Source organism: Oncorhynchus nerka, linkage group LG1 (assembly GCF_034236695.1).
Source record: "Oncorhynchus nerka isolate Pitt River linkage group LG1, Oner_Uvic_2.0, whole genome shotgun sequence".
NCBI lineage: Eukaryota > Metazoa > Chordata > Actinopteri > Salmoniformes > Salmonidae > Oncorhynchus > Oncorhynchus nerka.
The window spans coordinates 33,016,200-33,037,914 of NC_088396.1; the positions used below are offsets into that span (position 1 = coordinate 33,016,200).

At 42.1% G+C, this 21,715-nt stretch overlaps 1 protein-coding gene across 6 annotated transcripts in view; it reads right to left on the reverse strand.

The window, feature by feature from the left end:
• LOC115129510 (nck-associated protein 1-like) overlaps nucleotides 1–21,715 on the reverse strand; it is a 69,584-nt gene that overhangs the window by 44,840 nt on the left and 3,029 nt on the right. The window contains exons 2-16 of one of the 6 annotated variants that reach the window (XM_065018245.1): nucleotides 15,598–15,615; nucleotides 14,426–14,536; nucleotides 13,015–13,101; nucleotides 12,735–12,791; nucleotides 12,425–12,567; nucleotides 12,150–12,240; nucleotides 11,778–11,915; nucleotides 9,194–9,242; nucleotides 8,757–8,913; nucleotides 8,566–8,622; nucleotides 8,354–8,450; nucleotides 7,476–7,582; nucleotides 6,319–6,451; nucleotides 4,537–4,620; nucleotides 4,129–4,194 (exon numbers count right to left, since the gene is read on the reverse strand). In XM_065018245.1, the coding sequence (XP_064874317.1) occupies nucleotides 4,129–4,194; nucleotides 4,537–4,620; nucleotides 6,319–6,451; nucleotides 7,476–7,582; nucleotides 8,354–8,450; nucleotides 8,566–8,622; nucleotides 8,757–8,913; nucleotides 9,194–9,242; nucleotides 11,778–11,915; nucleotides 12,150–12,240; nucleotides 12,425–12,567; nucleotides 12,735–12,791; nucleotides 13,015–13,101; nucleotides 14,426–14,536; nucleotides 15,598–15,615 (1,395 nt within the window). Of the gene's footprint in view, nucleotides 1–4,128; nucleotides 4,195–4,536; nucleotides 4,621–6,318; nucleotides 6,452–7,475; nucleotides 7,583–8,353; nucleotides 8,451–8,565; nucleotides 8,623–8,756; nucleotides 8,914–9,193; nucleotides 9,243–11,777; nucleotides 11,916–12,149; nucleotides 12,241–12,424; nucleotides 12,568–12,734; nucleotides 12,792–13,014; nucleotides 13,108–14,425; nucleotides 14,537–15,597; nucleotides 15,616–21,715 lie in introns of all 6 variants that reach the window. The other 5 variants (XM_029659946.2, XM_065018243.1, XM_029659974.2 and 2 more) reach the window with 5 other exon arrangements.

A 21,715-nucleotide genomic window follows, 5' to 3' on the forward strand; every position in this document is an offset into this window, starting at 1 on the left:
CAGAATGATGTGGTAGCCATGCTGGTTAAATATGCCTTGAATTATAAATAAATCACAGTGTCACCAGCAAAGCACCCCCACCATCACACCTCCTCCTCCATGCTTCATGGTGGGAACCACACATGTGGAGATCATTCATTCACCTACTCGCATCACACAAAGACACGGCGGTTGTAACCAAACATTTTGTACTCATCAGACCAAAGGACAGATTTCCACCGGTCTAATGTCCATTGCTTGTGTTTCTTGGCCCATGCAAGTCTCTTCTTCTTATTGGTGTCCTTTAGTAGTGGTTACTTTGCAGCAATTTGACCATGAAGGCCTGATTCACGCAGTCTCCTATGAACAGTTGATGTTGAGATGAGTTTGTTACTTGAACTCTGTGAAGCATTTATTTGGGTTGCAATCTGAGGTGCAGCTAACTCTAATGAACGTATCCTCTGCAGCAGAGGTAACTGTGGGTCTTCCTTTCCTGTGGTGGTCCTCATGAGAGACAGTTTCATAATAGCGCTTGATGGTTTTTGCGACTGCACTTGAAAAAACTTTCAAAGTTCTTGAAATGTTCTGTATTCTGTTTCTCTTTGCTTATCAGAGCTGTTCTTGCCATTATATGGACTTGGTATTTTACCAAATAGGGCTATCTTCTGTATACCACCTCTACCTTGTCACAACACAACTGATTGGCTCAAACGCATTAAGGTAAGAAATTCCACAAATTAACAAGGCATACCTGTTAATTGAAATGCATTCCAGGTGACTACCTCATGAAGAGGATTGAGAGAACACCAAGAGTGTGCAAAGCTGTCATTAAGGCAAACAGTGGCTACTTTGAAGAATTTCCATTTGTTTAACACTTTTTTGGTTACTATATGATTCCATATGTATTATTTCATAGTGTTGATGTCTTCACTATTATTAAATAGTAAAAATAAAGAAAAAACCCTTTAATGAGTAGGTGTCCACACTTTTGACTGGTACAGCTGAAGCGGCTTTATATCTATTTTATTTGTCAAATATATCAAATCAACAGATTTTTGGTATCATGCAGTTTGAAATCTTTTAAAGAATCATTTTCCTGTTAGTAGCGTTCCTTTGCCACTTTCCCAAAAACTCCCTATTTCCTAGGAATTAAAGAAAAAGCTGATTCGATTTGAATTTGGAAGTCAGTGGGAGTCTGGAAGGAAAAGTGTGGTTGGATGAGTTACCATATCATTAACATCTAAGGAAAGATTTCTGGGAAGACGTCCGTGTTAACTTGATACCGCTGATACTGACAATAGCCAAATAACACAATTTCCTCCCAAAGCATATGGTATCAAACCAAGACTGTATGCAAAACAGATTCTCTCTGGTGTCTTTGCAGAGTTCAAGACAATGCTTTCTTTGATCGTCGAGATCGTCAGAAGGAAAATGGCTACAGTTCTGAAATTGTGTCCCAAATGGCACCCTTCTCACATAGTGCACTACTTTTGACCAGAGCCCTATGGCGCAATATGTAGGGAATAGGGTGTAATTTGGGCAACACAACAAGAGCAGTGAAACATCTGCGTTACCAGGGTACAACTAGGCCTTAGAGAATCAATCTGAGAGTCCAAAAATAAAAGCACATACTTTTTGGAAAGAAGTCATCGTGAGCTACAAAAGTGTGAGAAAATGCAGCAAAAGTGTTGGCTCGAACATGTTCCACTGGGCCTCAACATCTCTAAATGCCTTCCAACTTAAAGAACATTCAATGCCAACCTGGTACCACAGCCACAAAGACATTTAGCAGGTGCTAAACTCACACAAACGTTGTTCAAACGTCCGTGCAAGGATTATATATTGAAAAATTAGGCAAGGGAAAGCTTAAAGATGATTGGAATTCAAGGCCTATTTCAAAACGTTAAAGTGCTGTTGCATGATGTTCATGGTGCCATTGTCAGAACCACATTAGAAAACAGCACTGTGGAGAAGAGACATGACAAGAGAAAAACAGAGAAAGAGAGAAAGAAAGAGGGTTAGGGTTTCTCTTCCCTCAATCCAGTCCAACTGTGGCTCAACCAACATCTGCTATAGTTGGAGTTAGATCATGACACGATGCAAGACTCAGTTTAGATTACAATCACTAACATGACCTTACTGTGGTAATGGCAGCTTGTGTTTCTCATCCAACATGTTCACTTAATGGATCAGACAAACAACAAGAGTTTCCTAAATAAAACTGAGAGATTTAAAAAAAAAAAAAATAAAGAAAAGTACTTGATAGATAGAAAGAACATTGATATGGCTTATGACAAGGTCTGTGTGCTGTAACCGCTCACATGGCTTGTGGGCTGTGGTTGACAAGCAGCTCGGAGGAGAAGAGAGCACATGTGGTAGAACCTTTAGAAGCAGTGTTCTTGATGCTTGTGGAAGAGACAGGTTTAGATTCTGATCCAAACATGAAGCTTTCAGGACCATCTTGATAAACTAGGATTATTCGCTGACACATTCTTATTTACAACCATCTATTTTTAGGGATTACAGGGACACCTAAATATGTAGGTATAGGCATAGACTGTGGATACAGTATAGCTGTTCATACATTTGTCAGCTGTTCTTGTACATAATGTTTAAAATACTTTCTGAATTTGCTTTGACCCTGGCAAACACTAAACGCAAAAACACAGTGAATAAACCAACATCCTGCTTCTTGTAATCTGAGCAGTTCTGTTTTTGCTATCATAGTGTTAAGAGGCTGGCTGTGAAGGGTGTAGCGCAGTCAGTAGAAAAACCATGAGACTTGAGAAAATAGTTGTTCAGCTGTGTTGGGAAAACAGTCCCCAGTCCACGCATGGAAGCTTTTCTCTTTTCCCCTTGCCTGCTGACTAAACTGAGAAACTTTTCCGAGTTGAAGAATTTCTTGCCGAGGCCCTGAGCTAAGATCAAACATCTCAGAGGGAGTTGAGTGGGACCGTACGTCACAAATGCACCCAATTCCCTATGTAGTGCACTACTTTTGACTAGGGCCTAAAGACCTAACGCGTAAGACCCCGGTCAAAAGTAATGTGAACAGGGCGCCATTTGGGACGCACACTGAAAAATCCATCTGAGTTGAGAGCTGGGCGAATCGGAAGGCAGCGAAACGGCAAGCCGACCAACGGGTCAGGGAGTGATGTGGGTCCCTGACAGCAGGGATGGTTGTGTTGATCTCAGCAGAGTACTGAGGAGTCAAGCGTGATTGAGAGAGAGAAAGAAAGCGAGAGAGCTCAACTCAACCACACTTGAAAATAATATGCCATCTCTCTTTTCTGGGGTGAGTTGCGATTTATTTGGGACAGGATAAAAGACGTGCAACGATTCTTAAACAAACACTGTTTCAAAGAAGAATATTTATTGTCATTCATTCCAAATTCATTTTTAAGAAATGGTCAGGGAATGGGGCCCAGAATCTATCTTCCAATAAAGTTATTTTCCCTGAGAACATGGACATTTATTTTTCAACACTTCAAATAACATGTACATCATGCACATGAATAAAAAAAGGAAACAGATGTCTTGATGACGTATAGACATTTGTCCTCCTCACAGTATCTCAGGCCATATTATCTATTACTAGTCTGTTAAATGAATGTGCAGTGGGGCTTCTCACACAGGTACAAAGAACATCGCTCTGGGCCTGTATTCACTAAGTGTCTTAGAGTAGGAGTGTGGATCTAGGAACAGGTCCCCCCTCTTATTCATTACAATCTAAAATACTAAACTGTCCTATATCAGTTATATATTGCCCCCCCCCCCACACACACTGGCTTACATATAGGAAAGTAAGACAGGAGTAGGGTAACTGGAGTAGTGTAGCATGCTAAACACTGGTCTCTCATTACTGGCTAATTATGAGTGCTAATTACGACACACACACAGAGCACAGTGGCCTCTCAGCATGACCTGGGTTCAAATCATATTCAAAATCTTTCAAAATACTTTAGGCCTTTGCTCTAGCCTGCCTGGAGTGCCAGATGGGCTGGGTTTGACACTTTTTAGACTATTATAGTTGTTCCATTGCACAGAGCAGACAAAGTATTGTGAAAGGATTTCAAACACTATTTGAACCCACATCTGTCTCCCAGCTCCAGCCGCAAAGCTGGTCTCATTTTCCTGATGGCTTCTTACCTGCAATCTGAACCAGTCCAGCCTCATGCCCCTGAAATCAAACACGTCCCCGTCTTCCACTGTAACACCGACAGAGACAATTCACTCAGATATGGGATCAACATGACACAGGAAGGAAGGAGGACAGAGTAGGGGAGACGTGGAGAGCGGCGCGGGCTCCTACTCTGCTCGACATCTGTCCTCCCTCCTTTCATCTGTCCTTCACTCTTCACGCTTTTAGTGCTCAAGACTAACATGGCTAGATAAAAAACAACTAAGCATGATCAAGTAGACATTTCCTAACCTGGACTATTTACTGTACAGCAACAGGATGGATTGAACTGTGTTATCAACAACAGTCTCAATGAGAAACTGTTTATTGTTGATGATATTTCTGTAATATGAGTGGCAGGCCGTGTTAGGTTGAATACCTTGTTTGACGCCGAGGGAGGTCATGGTGTTGACGAAGGAGGACATGATAATGGACTCATCCTCAGGACAGACGGACAGATTCTAGAGGAGAGGAAAATGAGGAGAGGACAGGGCCTCAGTTAGACACGGTTTAAAGTTGGAATTCACACCGCATATCAGAGAGCAAGACATGTCCAAGCAAAAAAAATACTAAAAAAAATACTTGATCTCCATCTAGTGGTCAGCTCTGTTGTTTTCCTTCAAAATAGAAACCTGCATACAACATAGTACAGTACACTGGGTCATCAGTCATACCCTAGATCATAAATACTAAGATATTATGAAACCAAGGGGAGAACATTGACAATGAGTTCCTCTGAAATGGTATCCTAATCCCTACATAGTAAACTACTTTTGACCTGGGCCCCATGGACCATGGTCATATGTAGTGAAATATATACAGTGCATTCGGAAATAATTCAGACCCTTCACATTTTGATACGTTACAGCCTTATTCTAAAATGGATTCAATTTAAATCCTCAATCTACACACAATAGCCCATAACGACAAAGTGACACAGGTTAAGACATTTTTGCAAATGTATTAAAAATAAAAAACTGAAATTATTCAGGCCCTTTGCTATGAGACTTGAAATTTAGCTCAGGTGTGTCCTGTTTCTATTGACCATACATAAGATGTTTCTACAACTTGATTGGAGTCCACCTGTGGTAAATTCAAATGATTGGACATTATTTAGAAAGGCATCATTGAAGGTCCCCCAAAAAACAGTGACCTCCATCATTCTTAAATGTAAATAGTTTGGAACCACCAAGACTCTTCCTAGAGCTGACTGCCCGGCCAAACTGAGCAATCAGGGGAGAAGGGCATTGGCCAGGGAGGTGACCAAGAACCCGATGGTCACTCTGGCAGAGCTCCAGAGTTGCTCTGTGGAGATGGGAGAAACTTCCAGAAGGACAACCATCTATGTAGCACTCCACCAATCAGGCCTTTATGGTAGAGTGGCCAGATGGAAGAAACTTCTCAGTAAAAGGCACATGACAGCCAATTTGGAGTTTGCCAAAAGGTACCTAAAGGATTCGCAGACCATGAGAAACAAGATTATCTAGCCTGAAATCAAACCTGGCATCATCCTCACGGTGAAGCATGGAGGTAGCAGCATCATGCTGTTGGGGATGTTTTTCAGCGACAGGGACCGGGAAACTAGCCAGGATCGAGGAAAAGATAAACGGAGCAAAGTACAGAGAGATCCTTGATGAAAACCTGCTCCAGAGTGCTCAGGACCTCAGACCGGGGGCGAAGGTTCCCCTTCCAACAAGACAAAGACCCTAAGCCAAGACAACGCAGGAGTAGCTTTGGAACATCTCTGAATATCCTTGAGTGGCCCAGCCAGAGCCCGGAATTGAACCCGATCGAGCATCTTTGGAGAGACCTGAAAATAGCTTTGCAGCGACGCTCCCCATCCAACCTGACAGAGCTTGAGAAGATCTGCAGAGAAGAATGGGAGAAACTCCACAAATACAGGTGTCAAGCTTGTAGCGTCATACCTAAAAAGACACGGGGCTGTAATCACTACCAACAATCCTTCAACAAAATACTGAGTAAAGGGTCCGAATACTTAAGTAAATGTGATATTTAAATAAAAAAGATTTATGCCATGTCATAATGTGTGTGGTATTGTGTGTAGATTGATGACGAAAAAAACAATTTAATACATACTAGAATAAATCTAACGTACCATTTGAGAGGGAGCCCATGAGAGCTTCAGCCAGCAGTCTTACCTGTACTAGCTCGTTGAGCACCACGGCATCGAAGCCAGACAGGTACTGGACATAGTACCTCTGCATGACAGGACCATACTTCCTCACATGAGCCCTCAGCTCCTCCATGTAGAAGATCAGCTCTGCAATGTGCCTGAGGACATAGAAAATCAAAAATTATCAAAAATTATACAAAACATAAACGCAAAATGTAAATTGTTGGTCCCATGTTTGATTAGATTAAATAAAAGATCCTAGAAACTTTCTATATACACAAATCTTATTTCTCTTATTTCTCCTGTCCCTTTTCGTGAGCATTTCTCCTTTGCCAAAATAATCCATCCACCTGACAGGTGTGGCATATTAAGAAGCTGATTAAACAGCATGATCATTACCCAGGTGCACCTTGTGCTGGGGACTATAAAAGGCCACTGTAAAATGTGCAGTTTTGTCATAGAACACAATGCCACAGATGTCTCAAGTTGAGGGAGTGTGCAATTGGCATGTTGACTGCACGAATGTCCACCAGAGCCGTTGCCAGAGAATTTAATGTTAATTTCTCAAATATTGTTTTAGAGAATTTGGCAGTACTTCCAACCAGCCTCCCAAACGCAGACCACGTGCAACCACGCCAGCCCAGGAACCTCCACATACGGTTTCTTCACCTGAGGGATCATCTGAGACCAGCCAACTGGACAGCTGATGAAACTGAGGAGTATTTCTGTCTGTAATAAAGCCCTTTTGTGGGGAAAAACTCATTCTCATTGGCTGGGCCTGGCTCCCCAGTGGGTGGGGGGCTATGTCCTGCCAGGCCCCACCCATGGCTGCACCCATGCCCAGTCATGTGAAATCCATAGATTAGGGCCTAATTAATTTATTTCAATTGACTGATTTCCTTATATGAACTGTAACTCAGTAAAATCATTGAAATTGTTGCATATTGCGTATTATTTTCATTTAGTATAAGAGAACAGAAGACCTAAACTTCATTCGTATGCTCAATACTCCTACACACCACGGCTTTCCTTAAAGGGTCATTTTATTCAAAAATCTTTGAGACATAGCACTTTTAGCCTCCTGATGGCAGTCAAGCAAGAGAAAAACATGTCACGAAGATGCATTTTCACACAGGGCCACTACATGCCATAGTTACAAGTTGAGTCAGTAGGATGTCTTACTTGTCAATAAAGTCATCTGTGCTCTTCTTCTGGATGTTGTCTGCATGTCGTAGCAGCCAAATGATCTCATCCCGAGCGAACGACAGAGCCATGAATACAAACAGGGCCTAGGCAGAGAACAGGAGTCAGGTTTTATAGTTAATATCACCCATCAATTAGACACGACAGCCCACTTAGAGAGTGTAAGGACTACTGGATCTAAACAGGTCATTCAGGATTTGAATCCCAATCCTCTGACCCCTTTAAAGTTAGTCCAACTAGCATTATCATGTCAACACAACTAGAGTGCTTATACTATAGTGCTCATTCAACTAGCATTATCATGTTAACACAACTAGAGTGCCTATACTATAGTGTTTGTTCAACAAGCAGTATCATGTGAACACAACTAGAGTGCCTATAGTGTCAGTCCAACTAGCATTATCATGTTAACACGAGTGTATAGTGTTAGTCCAACACAGGAGGTGGTGGCACCTTAATTGGGGAGGACGGGCTCATGGTATTGGCTGGAGCGGAATGATATCAAATACATCTAACACATGGTTTCCAAGTGTTAGATGGCATTCCATTTACTCAGTTCCAGACATTATTATGAGCCGTCCTCCCCTCAGCAGCCTCCACTGTAGTCCAACTAGCATTATCATGTTAACACAACTAGAGTGCCTATAGTGTTAGTCCAACTAGAGCGCAGTAGCGCAGGTGCAGAGCTGTGGTTGAGCGGCAACACTCCCGGCAAAAGCCACATATACAAATCTCCCTAACTGAGACTGGGGTTCAATCCCTGTGTCCACCCTTCCCACTGTTTCTCCCACCTGCATCCCCTTCTGATTTCAAAACGGTCTAAATGGTGCCGTGATGAAAGAGCACTGGTGCAGTACCTTTGGGCCCAGTAATCCTGGCTGGTCAGATAGGACTGTGGCCAGCTCCTTCAGGGCAGATCTCAAGAACTTGCGTCTTTCTCTGTGCATCAAGCCTCTGTAACAAAACAAACAATCACATTCTGAGAGGATAGTGTGGCAAATACCATTTAAAATCTCTGTGCTGAATTGCATCCTAAACCGCCAATGAGATACATTTGTGGGGCACTTACGCATGTGACAGAGCTTGTTCTTTGCACTCTTTGATGTCATTCACACGCTTATTGTAGCTGTGAAATGAAAAGAATAGTTCATTTACTCATACACACTTAAAATGCCTGGGTATATTCTTAAACTGTCCCTCATTGAGCATGCTTTTCAGTCCAGGGTGACGCTTAGTCCAGGAAAACTGTTAATCCCTCACCCGCGGATGTTGATGAAGAGGTCCTCAGCAGCCTTGTGGATGTGGAACACCTCGTCTCTGAAGAGACAGAGGCAGGTGCTGCTCTGAAGAGCCAACTTCCACAGGCTCAGAGCTGCCTGGTCGCTGTTCAAGACCCCATGACACAGGATGAAGCCAACTGACACACAAACACAAGGACAGAGAGAGTTCGATGCACAGAAATAAGATTGTGAAACATTCAAAACAAATACGGCATTTGTGAGGAATAAGAATATTTAGACTGATTTATAACTTTACCTGTGTTTTAAAGTGTTATGCTTTTATATATGCACATTGATGTTAAATACACCTGTACCATGAATTACAATTTAAAAAATGATCATGCTCCCCATTCCCTCCAATGGTATAAACCTATCAAGTCAATTAGGTCAGACTGTACTCTACAAACAAACACTTACATACTATCCACTTCTCCATGGCGTCCAGGGACAAGTATTCACAGGGCATCTAGAAGAAACAGAATCATAGGTCAATGCATGTGGCTGTGAGCAGGAAACGGTGTGATTGGAGATCTACAGTGCCCATAGAAAGTCTACACCATTGAATTGTTTTCAGATTTTGTTGCATTTCAAAGAGGGATTTAAATAGATTTCATTTTCATTTTTGATCCACACAAAATATTCCATAATTTCAAAGTGAAAAGAAAATTCTACAAATGAAATAACTAAAATACACAGAACCAGTCAAAAGTTAACACACCTACTCATTCAAGTTTCCCCCCCTTATTTTTACTATTTTCTACATTGTAGAAAAATAGTGAAGACATTAAAACTACGGAAAAACACATATGGAATCACATAGTAACCCAAACAAAAAGTGTGAAACAAAATCAAAATATATTTTATATTTGAGATTCTTCAAAGTAGCCACCCCCTTGCCTTGATGACGGCTTTGCACACTCTTGCCATCACACCTCCTCCTCCATGCTTCACGGTGGGAACCACACATGCAGAGATCATCTGTTCACCTACTCTGAATCTCAAAAAGACATGGCGGTTGGAGCTGTGGTTTATTTGCAGCAATTCGACCACGAAGGCCTGATTCAAGCAGTGTCCTCTGAACAGTTGATGTTGAGATGTGTCTGTTACTTGAACTCTGAAGAATTTATTTGGGTTGCAATTTCTGAGGCTGGTAACTCCAATGAACGTATCCTCTGCAGCAGAGGTAACTCTGGGTCTTCCTTTCCTGTGGTGGGTCCTCATGAGAGCCAGTTTCATCATTGCACTTGATGGTTTTTGCCACTGAACTTTAAGAAACTTTCAAAGTTCTTGAAATGTTCCATATTGACTGACCTTCATGCCTTAAAGTAATGACAGACTGTTGTTTCTCTATCTTCTGTATACCACCCCTACCTTGCCACAACACAAGTGATTGGCTCAAACGCATTAAGAAGGAAAGAAATTCAACAGATTAACTTTTAACAAGGCACACCTGTTAATTGAAATGCATTTCAGGTGACTACCTCATGAAGCTGGTTGAGAGAATGCCAAGCGTGTGCAAAGCTGTCATCAAGGCAAACGGTGGCTACTAAGAATCTCAAATATATTTTGATTTGTTTTAACACTTTTTTGGTTACTACATGATTACATATGTGTAATTTCATAGTTTTGATGTCTTCACCATTACAATGTAGAAAATAGTAAAAAAAAAGACAAATCCTTGAATGAGTAGGTGTGTCTGTTGACTGGTACTGTAGCTGTTACATAAGTACTCACCCCCTTTGTTCTGACAAGCCTGAATTAGTTCAGAAGTAAAATGTGACTTAACAAATCACATAAATAAGTTGGGTTGAGCACGGTAACTCGCTGTGTCTGATTGGGTTGGGTTGAGCACGGTAACTCACTGTGTCTGACTGGGATGGGTTGAGCACGGTAACTCACTGTCTGACTGGGCTGGGTTGAGCATGGTAACTCACTGTGTCTGACTGGGATGGGTTGAGCACGGTAACTCACTGTGTCTGACTGGGATGGGTTGAGCACGGTAACTCACGGTGTCTGACTGGGATGGGTTGAGCACGGTAACTCGCTGTGTCTGACTGGGATGGGTTGAGCACGGTAACTCGCTGTGTCTGACTGGGATGGGTTGAGCACGGTAACTCGCTGTGTCTGACTGGGATGGGTTGAGCACGGTAACTCACTGTCTGACTGGGCTGGGTTGAGCACGGTAAGTCACTGTGTCCGACTGGGCTGGGTTGAGCACGGTAACTCACGGTGTCTGACTGGGCTGGGTTGAGCACGGTAACTCACGGTGTCCGACTGGGCTGGGTTGAGCACGGTAACTCACTGTGTCTGACTGGGCTGGGTTGAGCACGGTAACTCACGGTGTCTGACTGGGCTGGGTTGAGCACGGTAACTCACGGTGTCTGACTGGGCTGGGTTGAGCAAGGTAACTCACGGTGTCTGACTGGGCTGGGTTGAGCACGGTAACTCACTGTGTCTGACTGGGCTGGGTTGAGCACGGTAACTCACTGTGTCTGACTGGGCTGGGTTGAGCACGGTAACTCACGGTGTCTGACTGGGCTGGGTTGAGCAAGGTAACTCACTGTGTCTGACTGGGCTGGGTTGAGCACGGTAACTCACGGTGTCTGACTGGGCTGGGTTGAGCAAGGTAACTCACGGTGTCTGACTGGGATGGGTTGAGCACGGTAACTCACTGTGTGACTGGGCTGGGTTGAGCACGGTAACTCACTGTGTCTGACTGGGCTGGGTTGAGCACGGTAACTCACTGTGTCTGACTGGGCTGGGTTGAGCACGGTAACTCACTGTGTCTGACTGGGCTGGGTTGAGCACGGTAACTCACTGTGTCTGACTGGGCTGGGTTGAGCACGGTAACTCACTGTGTCTGACTGGGCTGGGTTGAGCACGGTAACTCACTGTCTGACTGGGCTGGGTTGAGCACGGTAACTCACTGTGTCTGACTGGGCTGGGTTGAGCACGGTAACTCACTGTGTCTGACTGGGCTGGGTTGAGCACGGTAACTCACTGTGTCTGACTGGGCTGGGTTGAGCATGGTGCTAGGAGCACTGATGAGACTGAGTAGCTGGGCGTTCCTCCACTGGTCAGCAGACAGGTTTCTCCTGGGGTACACCATCTGGAGGGAGAGCAGGGCGTCTGACAACGACTACAGGGGAGGGAGAGATTGATTTAGGACAGTTTATGTTAACTTTCATTAACAAGCATTAATCAACTATTAACACATATGTATTTTATTATTAGTAAACATTTAAAAACAATATAAGCATTTATAAACATGGCTTAAGCATACAAGTTATAATACAGTGTAACCAAAAAATGTGTTATTGTCAGTGCTCAGGACAAGAACATAACATGTTGAGATATAGGTGACACTATTCACCTTCCCATGTGGAACAAACTCCTCCATCATCTTTTTCAGGGGGTTCTCGTAGTCAACGATCATCTGTCCCAGCCTAGGGTACTCTCGATCACTAGATGGGGAACAAACATGCAACAATGTTGTTGATATTTCTAGTCTGAATCAACAATACAAAGAGTGTTTTAGTCATGCATCACATTTTCCCTATAATACTATGCCATTTTAATATAATGCCACTGGAACTGTACGTATAAAAGCTTTAAGCTTCACTTATTTGAATATTAATATTGTTTTACCTTGATCCATGTGTCATTTCATGGGCATAGTTGTAGAGGCCAATGATAGCTTTCCTCTCTTCAATCCGAGACAGTAGCATCATTAGGTTAGTGTAGGTCACTACTAAGTCAAGGTAGTTTTTGGTCAGGTCAAAGTTTACAGTCTGTAGAAAGATATGGGAACAAAATTAGATCTAGACCGATCCCTTAAGAGTCAGTCAGCAAACTTATCTAATCCAAGTAAAAACATAACATCTTTGAGATATAATCTTGGAGGAATAACCAAAAGCATTCTGTAATTACATGTATTGTATAAATAAATGTGTCTTACAATATCAAAGAATACTTGGCAAGCATCGATAGTGTTCAGCAGCTCACAGACATGGTCCTGGAAGCAGAGAAAGAAAACAGTATTTATATACGTTACAGTATAGTACCTTGATAATAAGTGTAACTGATTTGTGATGGATTATCATTACACATGTATATAAAGTACTGTACATTGGTATCAAGACAGTCATATTATGCTCCTGCTACTGCTTATTTGACAACGGATGTTAAAACCCGTTCTCTATTTTCATTACATTGAATGATGCTTAAATTGCACATACCTTAAACTCCATCACATCTACGAATGTGAAGTAATACAACGCTAGATTCTTAAGGATTTCAGACTTCTCTTTTTGTAGTTGTGCAAGCTGTTGCTGTAGAAAAAAAATACATGATTGTAACAAAAAGGTGCTCTAAAGTTAAACATAGGACACACAAAGGTTCAATGTATGGATGCTATGGAACAATGAGCACAGTCAAATAGGCTGACGGAATCTGGCATAAGAGTTCAAACATTGTCTACTTTATCGTGACTTTCACATCTGTGTTTGCTAGTTCATGTTTGGTAGAGCAGTGAGTGGTCTCAACTAGAATAACTAGATATCCTGAGAAATACTACCAAGGACATCACACAATGTGTCAGGGTAACATTTTGACAACGCTAAACTGTAGAGCTCTAACCAAAAACACCTTTCCAAAACACTCATGTCGCCTTCGATAACATGACTGCATTTTTAGCAGTCACAATGGGGGCTTTATTTAACCAATGATAGCCTCTCACAAGCCAAAAATGAAGTAATGTTTTATGGATTGTTAGCTGTGGTGTGCGTCCCAAATGGCACCCTATTCCCTATGTAGTGTGCTTCTTTTGACCAAGGACCATAGGGCTCTAGGTAAAAGTAGTGCAGTATAATGAGAATAGGGTGCTATTTGGGACACACCCTTGGTCTCTTGCCCATAAATGTTACTTATTCTAACTATTAACAGTTACCTAATAGTATTGAAAAACTTGTGTGAAAGATAATACAAATATGAATAATTAGCAACAAATTAAATGAAAATCTGCTACATAGAGAATAATAAGACATGCAAAACATAGAAAAAAAGGAACTCTGAGGAGCTTCAACTTACCAAAAGAATATTCCAGAAAAAAGCCAAGAAGTTAAGCATGCAAAACAAAAACACAGACCAAGTAAAACATGAACCACTGCAGCAAAAAGTACAACATAGCAAACCACATGACAGCTACACCACAGAAGCAGTTCAACAGTTCAAATGAAATAGAATGCCGGCCAATGGTGATAGATAAGCATCAAGTGGAAAAACACTTGAAAAGACAAACATGGTGAGAATGAATTAGTTGTACTGAAAAAGGCTAGCTATAAAAAGATAGAATTGTCATACAGAACATAACATTTATGGAAATGTACATGTGATTGATACATATCTAGTGAAGAGATAGGATAATGGATCTCAGATGGAATTTCATTTACATTTACAATTCCTATTTTATCTCAAAATAGTCAAATACTATGATTAAAATGACTAATTACAACAATTAATAAATGCACATTATTGCACAGACCTTGTAATGCAATAGGTAAAGGACTGCATATAGATACCAAGCAGCATTCAAATGAGCTGAAATAACATGGAATATATCTGGAAAATACATGCAATAGACAGACTTACATTGTTGTTGCGCGTTTCAACCGCTGGGAATTTTCTGACAATGAACTTGACAGCAGACTCCAGGTTCTTGTCTATTAGATAGGATGGTTTGGCTTTGGGGTCACCACATGCCTATAATGAAGAGGGACAAAAACACAGACAAACGCTAAAGAAGCATCAACAATAATACTAACAACAACAACAAAACATTGGCAGAAAACTGATAGGATGATGAGGTAGTATTTTGGTCACTGTGTATGAGAGAGAGCGAGAGACAGACTGAGAGAGAGACAGATAGAGTATGAATACATTTCCACTGACAGAGTGCTGTATGGGAGGTTGGAGAGCAGTTAGTGAGAAAGCAGTGCATGGGCATACTCCTACTGGGAGAGAAGATAGTTGAACTGTGTGTTACAATATAGATGTTAGAAGCAACAAAAGGTTAGCAGGTGTATGTTTGAGGTAGGATGGTGTATGGTATACGACACTGGGCATGCACAGCTACTCGACAAAACAGGAATAGTTATGTTTTAGTATTCAGTCAGTCTATAACACATAAGAGTGTTGAGGTTCGCAATACAATAAAACTAAAACAGCAGAGCGACAAACATATAGAGAAAGAGTATGTTCAAATCCTCATATCATCAAAGCTGGATTGAAGATTAGTGATACGATGTGATGGATCCATGCAGGGAACACTTTCATTTTGCAGAGGAGAGCAGGGTAGTGTTGAATTGCATAATGAAGTGTCAGTGAATTCAACCAGGCCCTATCTTTTCCCATTGTCTGATCTTCAAACCCTAAAAAAATACTAACTTTTTGTTTTTGTGGTGCAAATGTCCGGGAACTGTGAATTTGATGCTCACAAACCAAAAGATGACCATGGTTAAAGCGTTAATGTATTATGATCTAGTTGTTGGACTATAGGTGCTCACCTTTTTTTAATAACAAACTAAAGATAACTAACAGTTGCAAAGTCTATCTGGTAAGAAATAAACGGGAAAATATTATATCTATTTTAACCTAATAAAATTATTCCAGCGATTCAATTGCACTTTGGGATGGGCCTGTTTGTTGAATTGTGAACTTTGTGAGTACTGAGTAGTATACAAGTAATTCCTGGACATGATGCTGTAAGGATAGCAGGGAGGGGTAGAACGAGGGGGAGTGATTTAGGGAAGAGCTGAGCAAACCTTCCAAACTTGTCCTTGCTGAGGGAAGCATTGTGACAGAAAGAGAGAAAACCACACAGGTAAACACAGGTAAACACAGGTAAAGTCAGGTTTAAAAAACATAGAACCATGCATCGCTACAAAAAAAAAAAAGGCTTCGGCTTTTACTTCCGAGATATTTGTTGAGAAATAGTTTGGCTTTACACTGTGCACAATAATTCATGTGTTGCCTGTCAAAGCATTGTTCAATCACTCTCTCACACCATGCTGGGAACCCTCCTCCTAGAGTAGCAACACCGTAGAGTATTACGGCTTTAAGTTTAAGAAAGGACATAACGTATTCTTTGATTAGTACAAGTAGGAACAGAAACATGCAAGTAAAACCAAGGAAAATGCAAAGCCAGTGCATATACCAATGAACCCAAAAAGAATATGGCCTGAAACATTTCATGCACAGAACCCGTAGCTCATATAGGCAGTTAGGTAATTCATTGTTCATTTCCAAGATAAATTCACAACATAAAAAAATAACAGAACATGTCTAACAGTACAATGACATACAGAGATTAGCTTTGTTGTAAATATTTTGTTTAAAAATGTGCAAAATCAAAAGGAGTAAAAGAAAATATGTTTCTCTGCTTCATCCAACACAACCTTGGTCTGAGACCAGTTAAGTTAACTTGGTCTAATTTAGTGAGCAGCACTGACTACCATAAGCACTTCTTCTCTAGTGCTATTACTAATAGCTCTAGCAGAGCTTCCCAAGTGCTAGCAATGCTTCCCCCCTTCCCCAGTGTCAATTGCTCCTCCCCAGTGATAACAGTACTTCCCAAGTGCTAGCAATGCTTCCCCCCCTTCCCCAGTGTCAATCGCTCCTCCCCAGTGATAACAGTACTTCCCCCTTCCCCAGTGTCAACTGCTCCTCCCCAGTGATAACAGTACTTCCCCAGTGATAACAGTGCTTCCCCAGTGATAACAGTACTTCCCCCTTCCCCAGTGTCAACTGCTCCTCCCCAGTGATAACAGTACTTCCCCAGTGATAACAGTGCTTCCCCAGTGATAACAGTACTTCCCCCTTCCCCAGTGTCAACTGCTCCTCCCCAGTGATAACAGTGCTTCCCCAGTGATAACAGTACTTCCCCCTTCCCCAGTGTCAACTGCTCCTCCCCAATGATAACAGTACTTCCCCAGTGATAACAGTGCTCCCCCAGTGATAACAGTACTTCCCCCTTCCCCAGTGTCAACTGCTCCTCCCCAATGATAACAGTACTTCCCCAATGATAACAGTGCTTCCCCCTTCCCCAGTGTCAACTGCTCCTCCACAGTGATAACAGTGCTTCCCCAGTGATAACAGTGCTTCCCCAATGATAACAGTACTTCCCCAATGATAACAGTACTTCCCCAATGATAACAGTGCTTCCCCCATGCTAACAGTGCTTCCCCCTTCCCCAGTGTCAACTGCTCCTCCCGTGATAACAGTGCTTCCCCAATGATAACAGTACTTCCCCAATGATAACAGTGCTTCCCCCTTCCCCAGTGTCAACTGCTCCTCCCCAGTGATAACAGTGCTTCCCCAATGATAACAGTGTTTCCTCAGCGCTAACAGTGCTTCCTAAGTGCTACCATGGTCATAGGAGAGTGAATAGCACTCACTTCCATCATCATGAAGTGCTTTGAGAGACTAGTCAAGGACCATATCACCTCCACCCTACCTGACACCCTAGACCCACTCCAATTTGCTTACCGCCCAAATAGGTCCACAGACGATGCAATCTCAACCACACTGCACACTGCCCTAACCCACCTGGACAAGAGGAATACCTATGTGAGAATGCTGTTCATCGACTACAGCTCGGCATTCAATACCATAGTACCCTCCAAGCTCGTCATCACTACCCTCTGAGCCCTCTCCTGTACTCCCTGTTCACCCACGACTGCGTGGCCATGCACGCCTCCAACTCAATCATCAAGTTTGCGGACGACACAACAGTGGTAGGCTTGATTACCAACAACGACGAGACGGCCTACAGGGAGGAGGTGAGGGCCCTCGGAGTGTGGTGTCAGGAAAATAACCTCACACTCAACGTCAACAAAACTAAGGAGATGATTGTGGACTTCAGGAAACAGCAGAGGGAACACCCCCCTATCCACATCGATGGATCAGTAGTGGAGAGGGTAGCAAGTTTGAAGTTCCTCGGCATACACATCACAGACAAACTGAATTGGTCCACTCACACTGACAGCGTCGTGAAGAAGGCGCAGCAGCGCCTCTTCAACCTCAGGAGGCTGAAGAAATTCGGCTTGTCACCAAAAGCACTCACAAACTTCTACAGATGCACAATCGAGAGCATCCTGGCGGGCTGTATCACCGCCTGGTACGGCAACTGCTCCGCCCTCAACCGTAAGGCTCTCCAGAGGGTAGTGAGGTCTGCACAACGCATCACCGGGGCAAACTACCTGCCCTCCAGGACACCTACACCACCCGATGTTACAGGAAGGCCATAAAGATCATCAAGGACATCAACCACCCGAACCACTGCCTGTTCACCCCGCTATCATCCAGAAGGCGAGGTCAGTACAGGTGCATCAAAGCTGGGACCGAGAGACTGAAAAACAGCTTCTATCTCAAGGCCATCAGACTGTTAAACAGCCACCACTAACATTGAGTGGCTGCTGCCAACACACTGTCATTGACACTGACCCAACTCCAGCCACTTTAATAATGGGAATTGATGGGAAATGATGTAAATATATCACTAGCCACTTTAAACAATGCTACCTTATATAATGTTACTTACCCTACATTATTCATCTCATATGCATATGTATATACTGTACTCTAGATCATCGACTGCATTCTTATGTCACTAGCCACTTTAACTATGCCACTTTGTTACTTTGTCTACATACTCATCTCATATGTATATACTGTACTCGATACCATCTACTGTATGCTGCTCTGTACCATCACTCATTCATATATCCTTATGTACATATTCCTTATCCCCGTACACTGTGTATAAGACAGTAGTTTTGGAATTGTTAGTTAGATTACTTGTTGGTTATCACTGCATTGTCGGAACTAGAAGCACAAGCATTTCGCTACACTCGCATTAACATCTGCTAACCATGTGTATGTGACAAATAAAATTTGATTTGAATAACAGATTGAGGTAAAGGCTATGTACACATAGGAGACCCTCCCCCTCTGACCTCATAGATGCAGTAAAGACATCAATGGAACTTGACCGTAACAATGGAAATTCCATGGAAATGCGTGAGGGAAATATCCCAAGTCTTCTTATTGTCCACCCAGTAAAATTAGCCTGCATTTAGGCTATTGTTTATGTGTATTTCACACTATGTTGAGGTAAAAATCTGAGTATAAATGCTTGTATGGATGTCAACCCAAACACATGTTCATGTCATTGTCACCAATCAACTGCATTGCAGTTTAAAACAACTGACTAGCACCACTGATTTCTGTATGCCAGCTATGGTACCAGCTCATACAAAAAGGAGTTCAGTCACTTCTTCTATACCTGAAAAGAAACAACTTCTACATGTTATGCAGCGAAAATAGCCAAATATATCCAAATCAAGACTTTAGTAACCACATTGGGGACCTGTTACAATACATCAATCATGACGGATTAGACAAATATCCACTTTGTTAGATCAGATTTCTTCTATCCTCTTCAGTCTGCGTTCCATTGACCGCTTTTACTGCATCTATAGGACTCCGTCTATCAGGACCCTCCGTCTATCAGGACCCTCCGTCTATCAGGACCCTCCGTCTATCAGGACCCTCCGTCTATCAGGACCCTCTGTCTATCAGGACCCTCTGTCTATCAGGACCCTCTGTCTATCAGGACTCTCCGTCTATCAGGACCCTCTGTCTATCAGGACTTGGACTGAAACACACAATACCAAGGAGCTGACTGAATTCCTATTGCACTCACTACATCAATGTACTGATAAAGTCTTGATCTGGTTATTGGCATATGGATGGATGATTTGTGTTTTTTCTGCAGTACTGCTATCCAATGTTCAACCCAGTGACCAGAATCTCTGTTGAATGTTGTGAGTCTTTCAGCAGGACAACAACCCAAAACACACATAAAAAGCACCATGGAATGTTTCAAGAACAGATGCTGGACTGTTCTGAAGTGGTCTGAATCTGAATCACATCCAAAACCTATGGCGAGATCTGAAAACAGCAGTTGGTGGGAGGCACCCCTCAAACATTGAAGAATTAGAGCAGTTTTCTGCTGAAGAGTGGGCCAAATGGTAAGTAGAAAGGTGCAGCTAGCTCATTGATGGCTACTAGAAGCATTTTTTGGCGGGTTCTTGACCAATTTTAAATTAAAATTGTAGACTTAAGTGTACAAAAATAAAATTGGTTCTGCAATGTTGAAAATCAAATAAGGTGTGATGAACAAAAGTTATTTTCAATTTAAATTCATTGAAATAGGACATTTAAGAAAATTGCAAGGGTGCCATTATATTTGGCCGCAACTGTATGTTAGACTCGAGGACAATTTCAGCTAACCCTAACTCTTTTCCTTAACCTACTGTAACGGGTGTGAAACGGCTAGCTAGTTAGCGGTGGTGCGCGCTAAATAGCGTTTCAATCGGTGGCGCCACTTGCTTTGAGACCTTGAAGTAGTGGTTCCCCTTGCTCTGCAAGGGCCGCGGCTTTTGTGGAGCGATGGGTAACGATGCTTCGAGGGTGACTGTTGTTGATGTGTGCAGAGGGTCCCTGGTTCGCGCCCGAGTATGGGCGAGGGGACGGTCTAAAGTTATACTGTTACACTACTTCACCTAGCCTGCCACAGGTAATTATCTTAACCTGCTGCAAAAAGTCACTTCTGCTAGTGAAAACCAGCAGGCTTGCCCCTGAGAGCAGCAGGAGTTTCCACTATGCGATACACCTTCATTTATGACATCATAAGAAGCTCTCCCCTCTCCACAAACATGGTTATTTTTATCAATTTGAAAACCTACATTTGAAAGGCAAAATTTTTCAGCCAGTAGTCTATTTGTCTGAACACATAAATTGCTACATTGCAATATAAGGGGGTCATACATGCTGATGACAAGTCTTACACTTTTCAAACAAATATTGCACTATAACACTGATACACTACATAAACATTATTGTTAAATGACAGAAATATCATCATTGTATAAAGTCAGGGGTTCTCAAACTCTTTGGGGCCAGGGACCACTTATGTGATAGCAAATTTATCAGGGACCACTTCATAATCAGAACAACTTGAGGTAGATAAAAATAGCATACAAAGAGTTTTACTAAGATTTCGGCAGTACAACTCTCAGGCCCTGGGAAGGAACATTTTATAGGCCCACCTCTTGGCATCGGAGAAAAAAAATTGACACATTTTGTCATGGGTCAGAGAGATTTTGTTGTTGTTGCAGCTTCAAAGCCAATATCCTGCAATTCTACACATTTTACCATAAGGAAATTAGAAAACTGTGCAGTTCTACATCTTAAATTACAGCGCATTTATGTAAAAAATGTTTTATAATAATTGGGTGGGAATACAAGAAGTATTGAGTTGAAAAATGTATAATTGGTGGAGTCCTGTGGATACCAATATCCAGCTGAGCCTCCCAGCCCCATGTTGCCCAGGGTTAAGAACATGAATTGTAATGTAATATTGTACCACACCCTCTAAACTTATTCCCGGATCCATTGGCAAAAATGGGTTTAATCTGCTATTGTTAGTAATATTAATTCAAAAAATGCAAAGTCAAAAATAAAACATTTAAAAATATATATATTTTTAAATATTGAGATCTGGCTGCGGACCCCCTGCAGTAACTCTGCAGACCCCACTTTGAGAACCCCTGGTGTAAGTTACATCAATATAATGAGAAATACTGCTGGCCCAGACAGTGGTGTCCCACTTGCAGCCAGCTGTCATATCAGGGGTCCCATTGTTTTGCTGTCAACAATTCTAATGCTAAGCTATAAGCTGTTCTTGGTACATAATCCCATATTGTTGGTCACTGAATCTTCAAATTCACATGTAACTCGCTGAGTGGGTATCAACAAAATATCTCTATTTTGGATGAAAGCTCCATTTAATTGTGTTTGATAAAGCTGCTAGTCTAA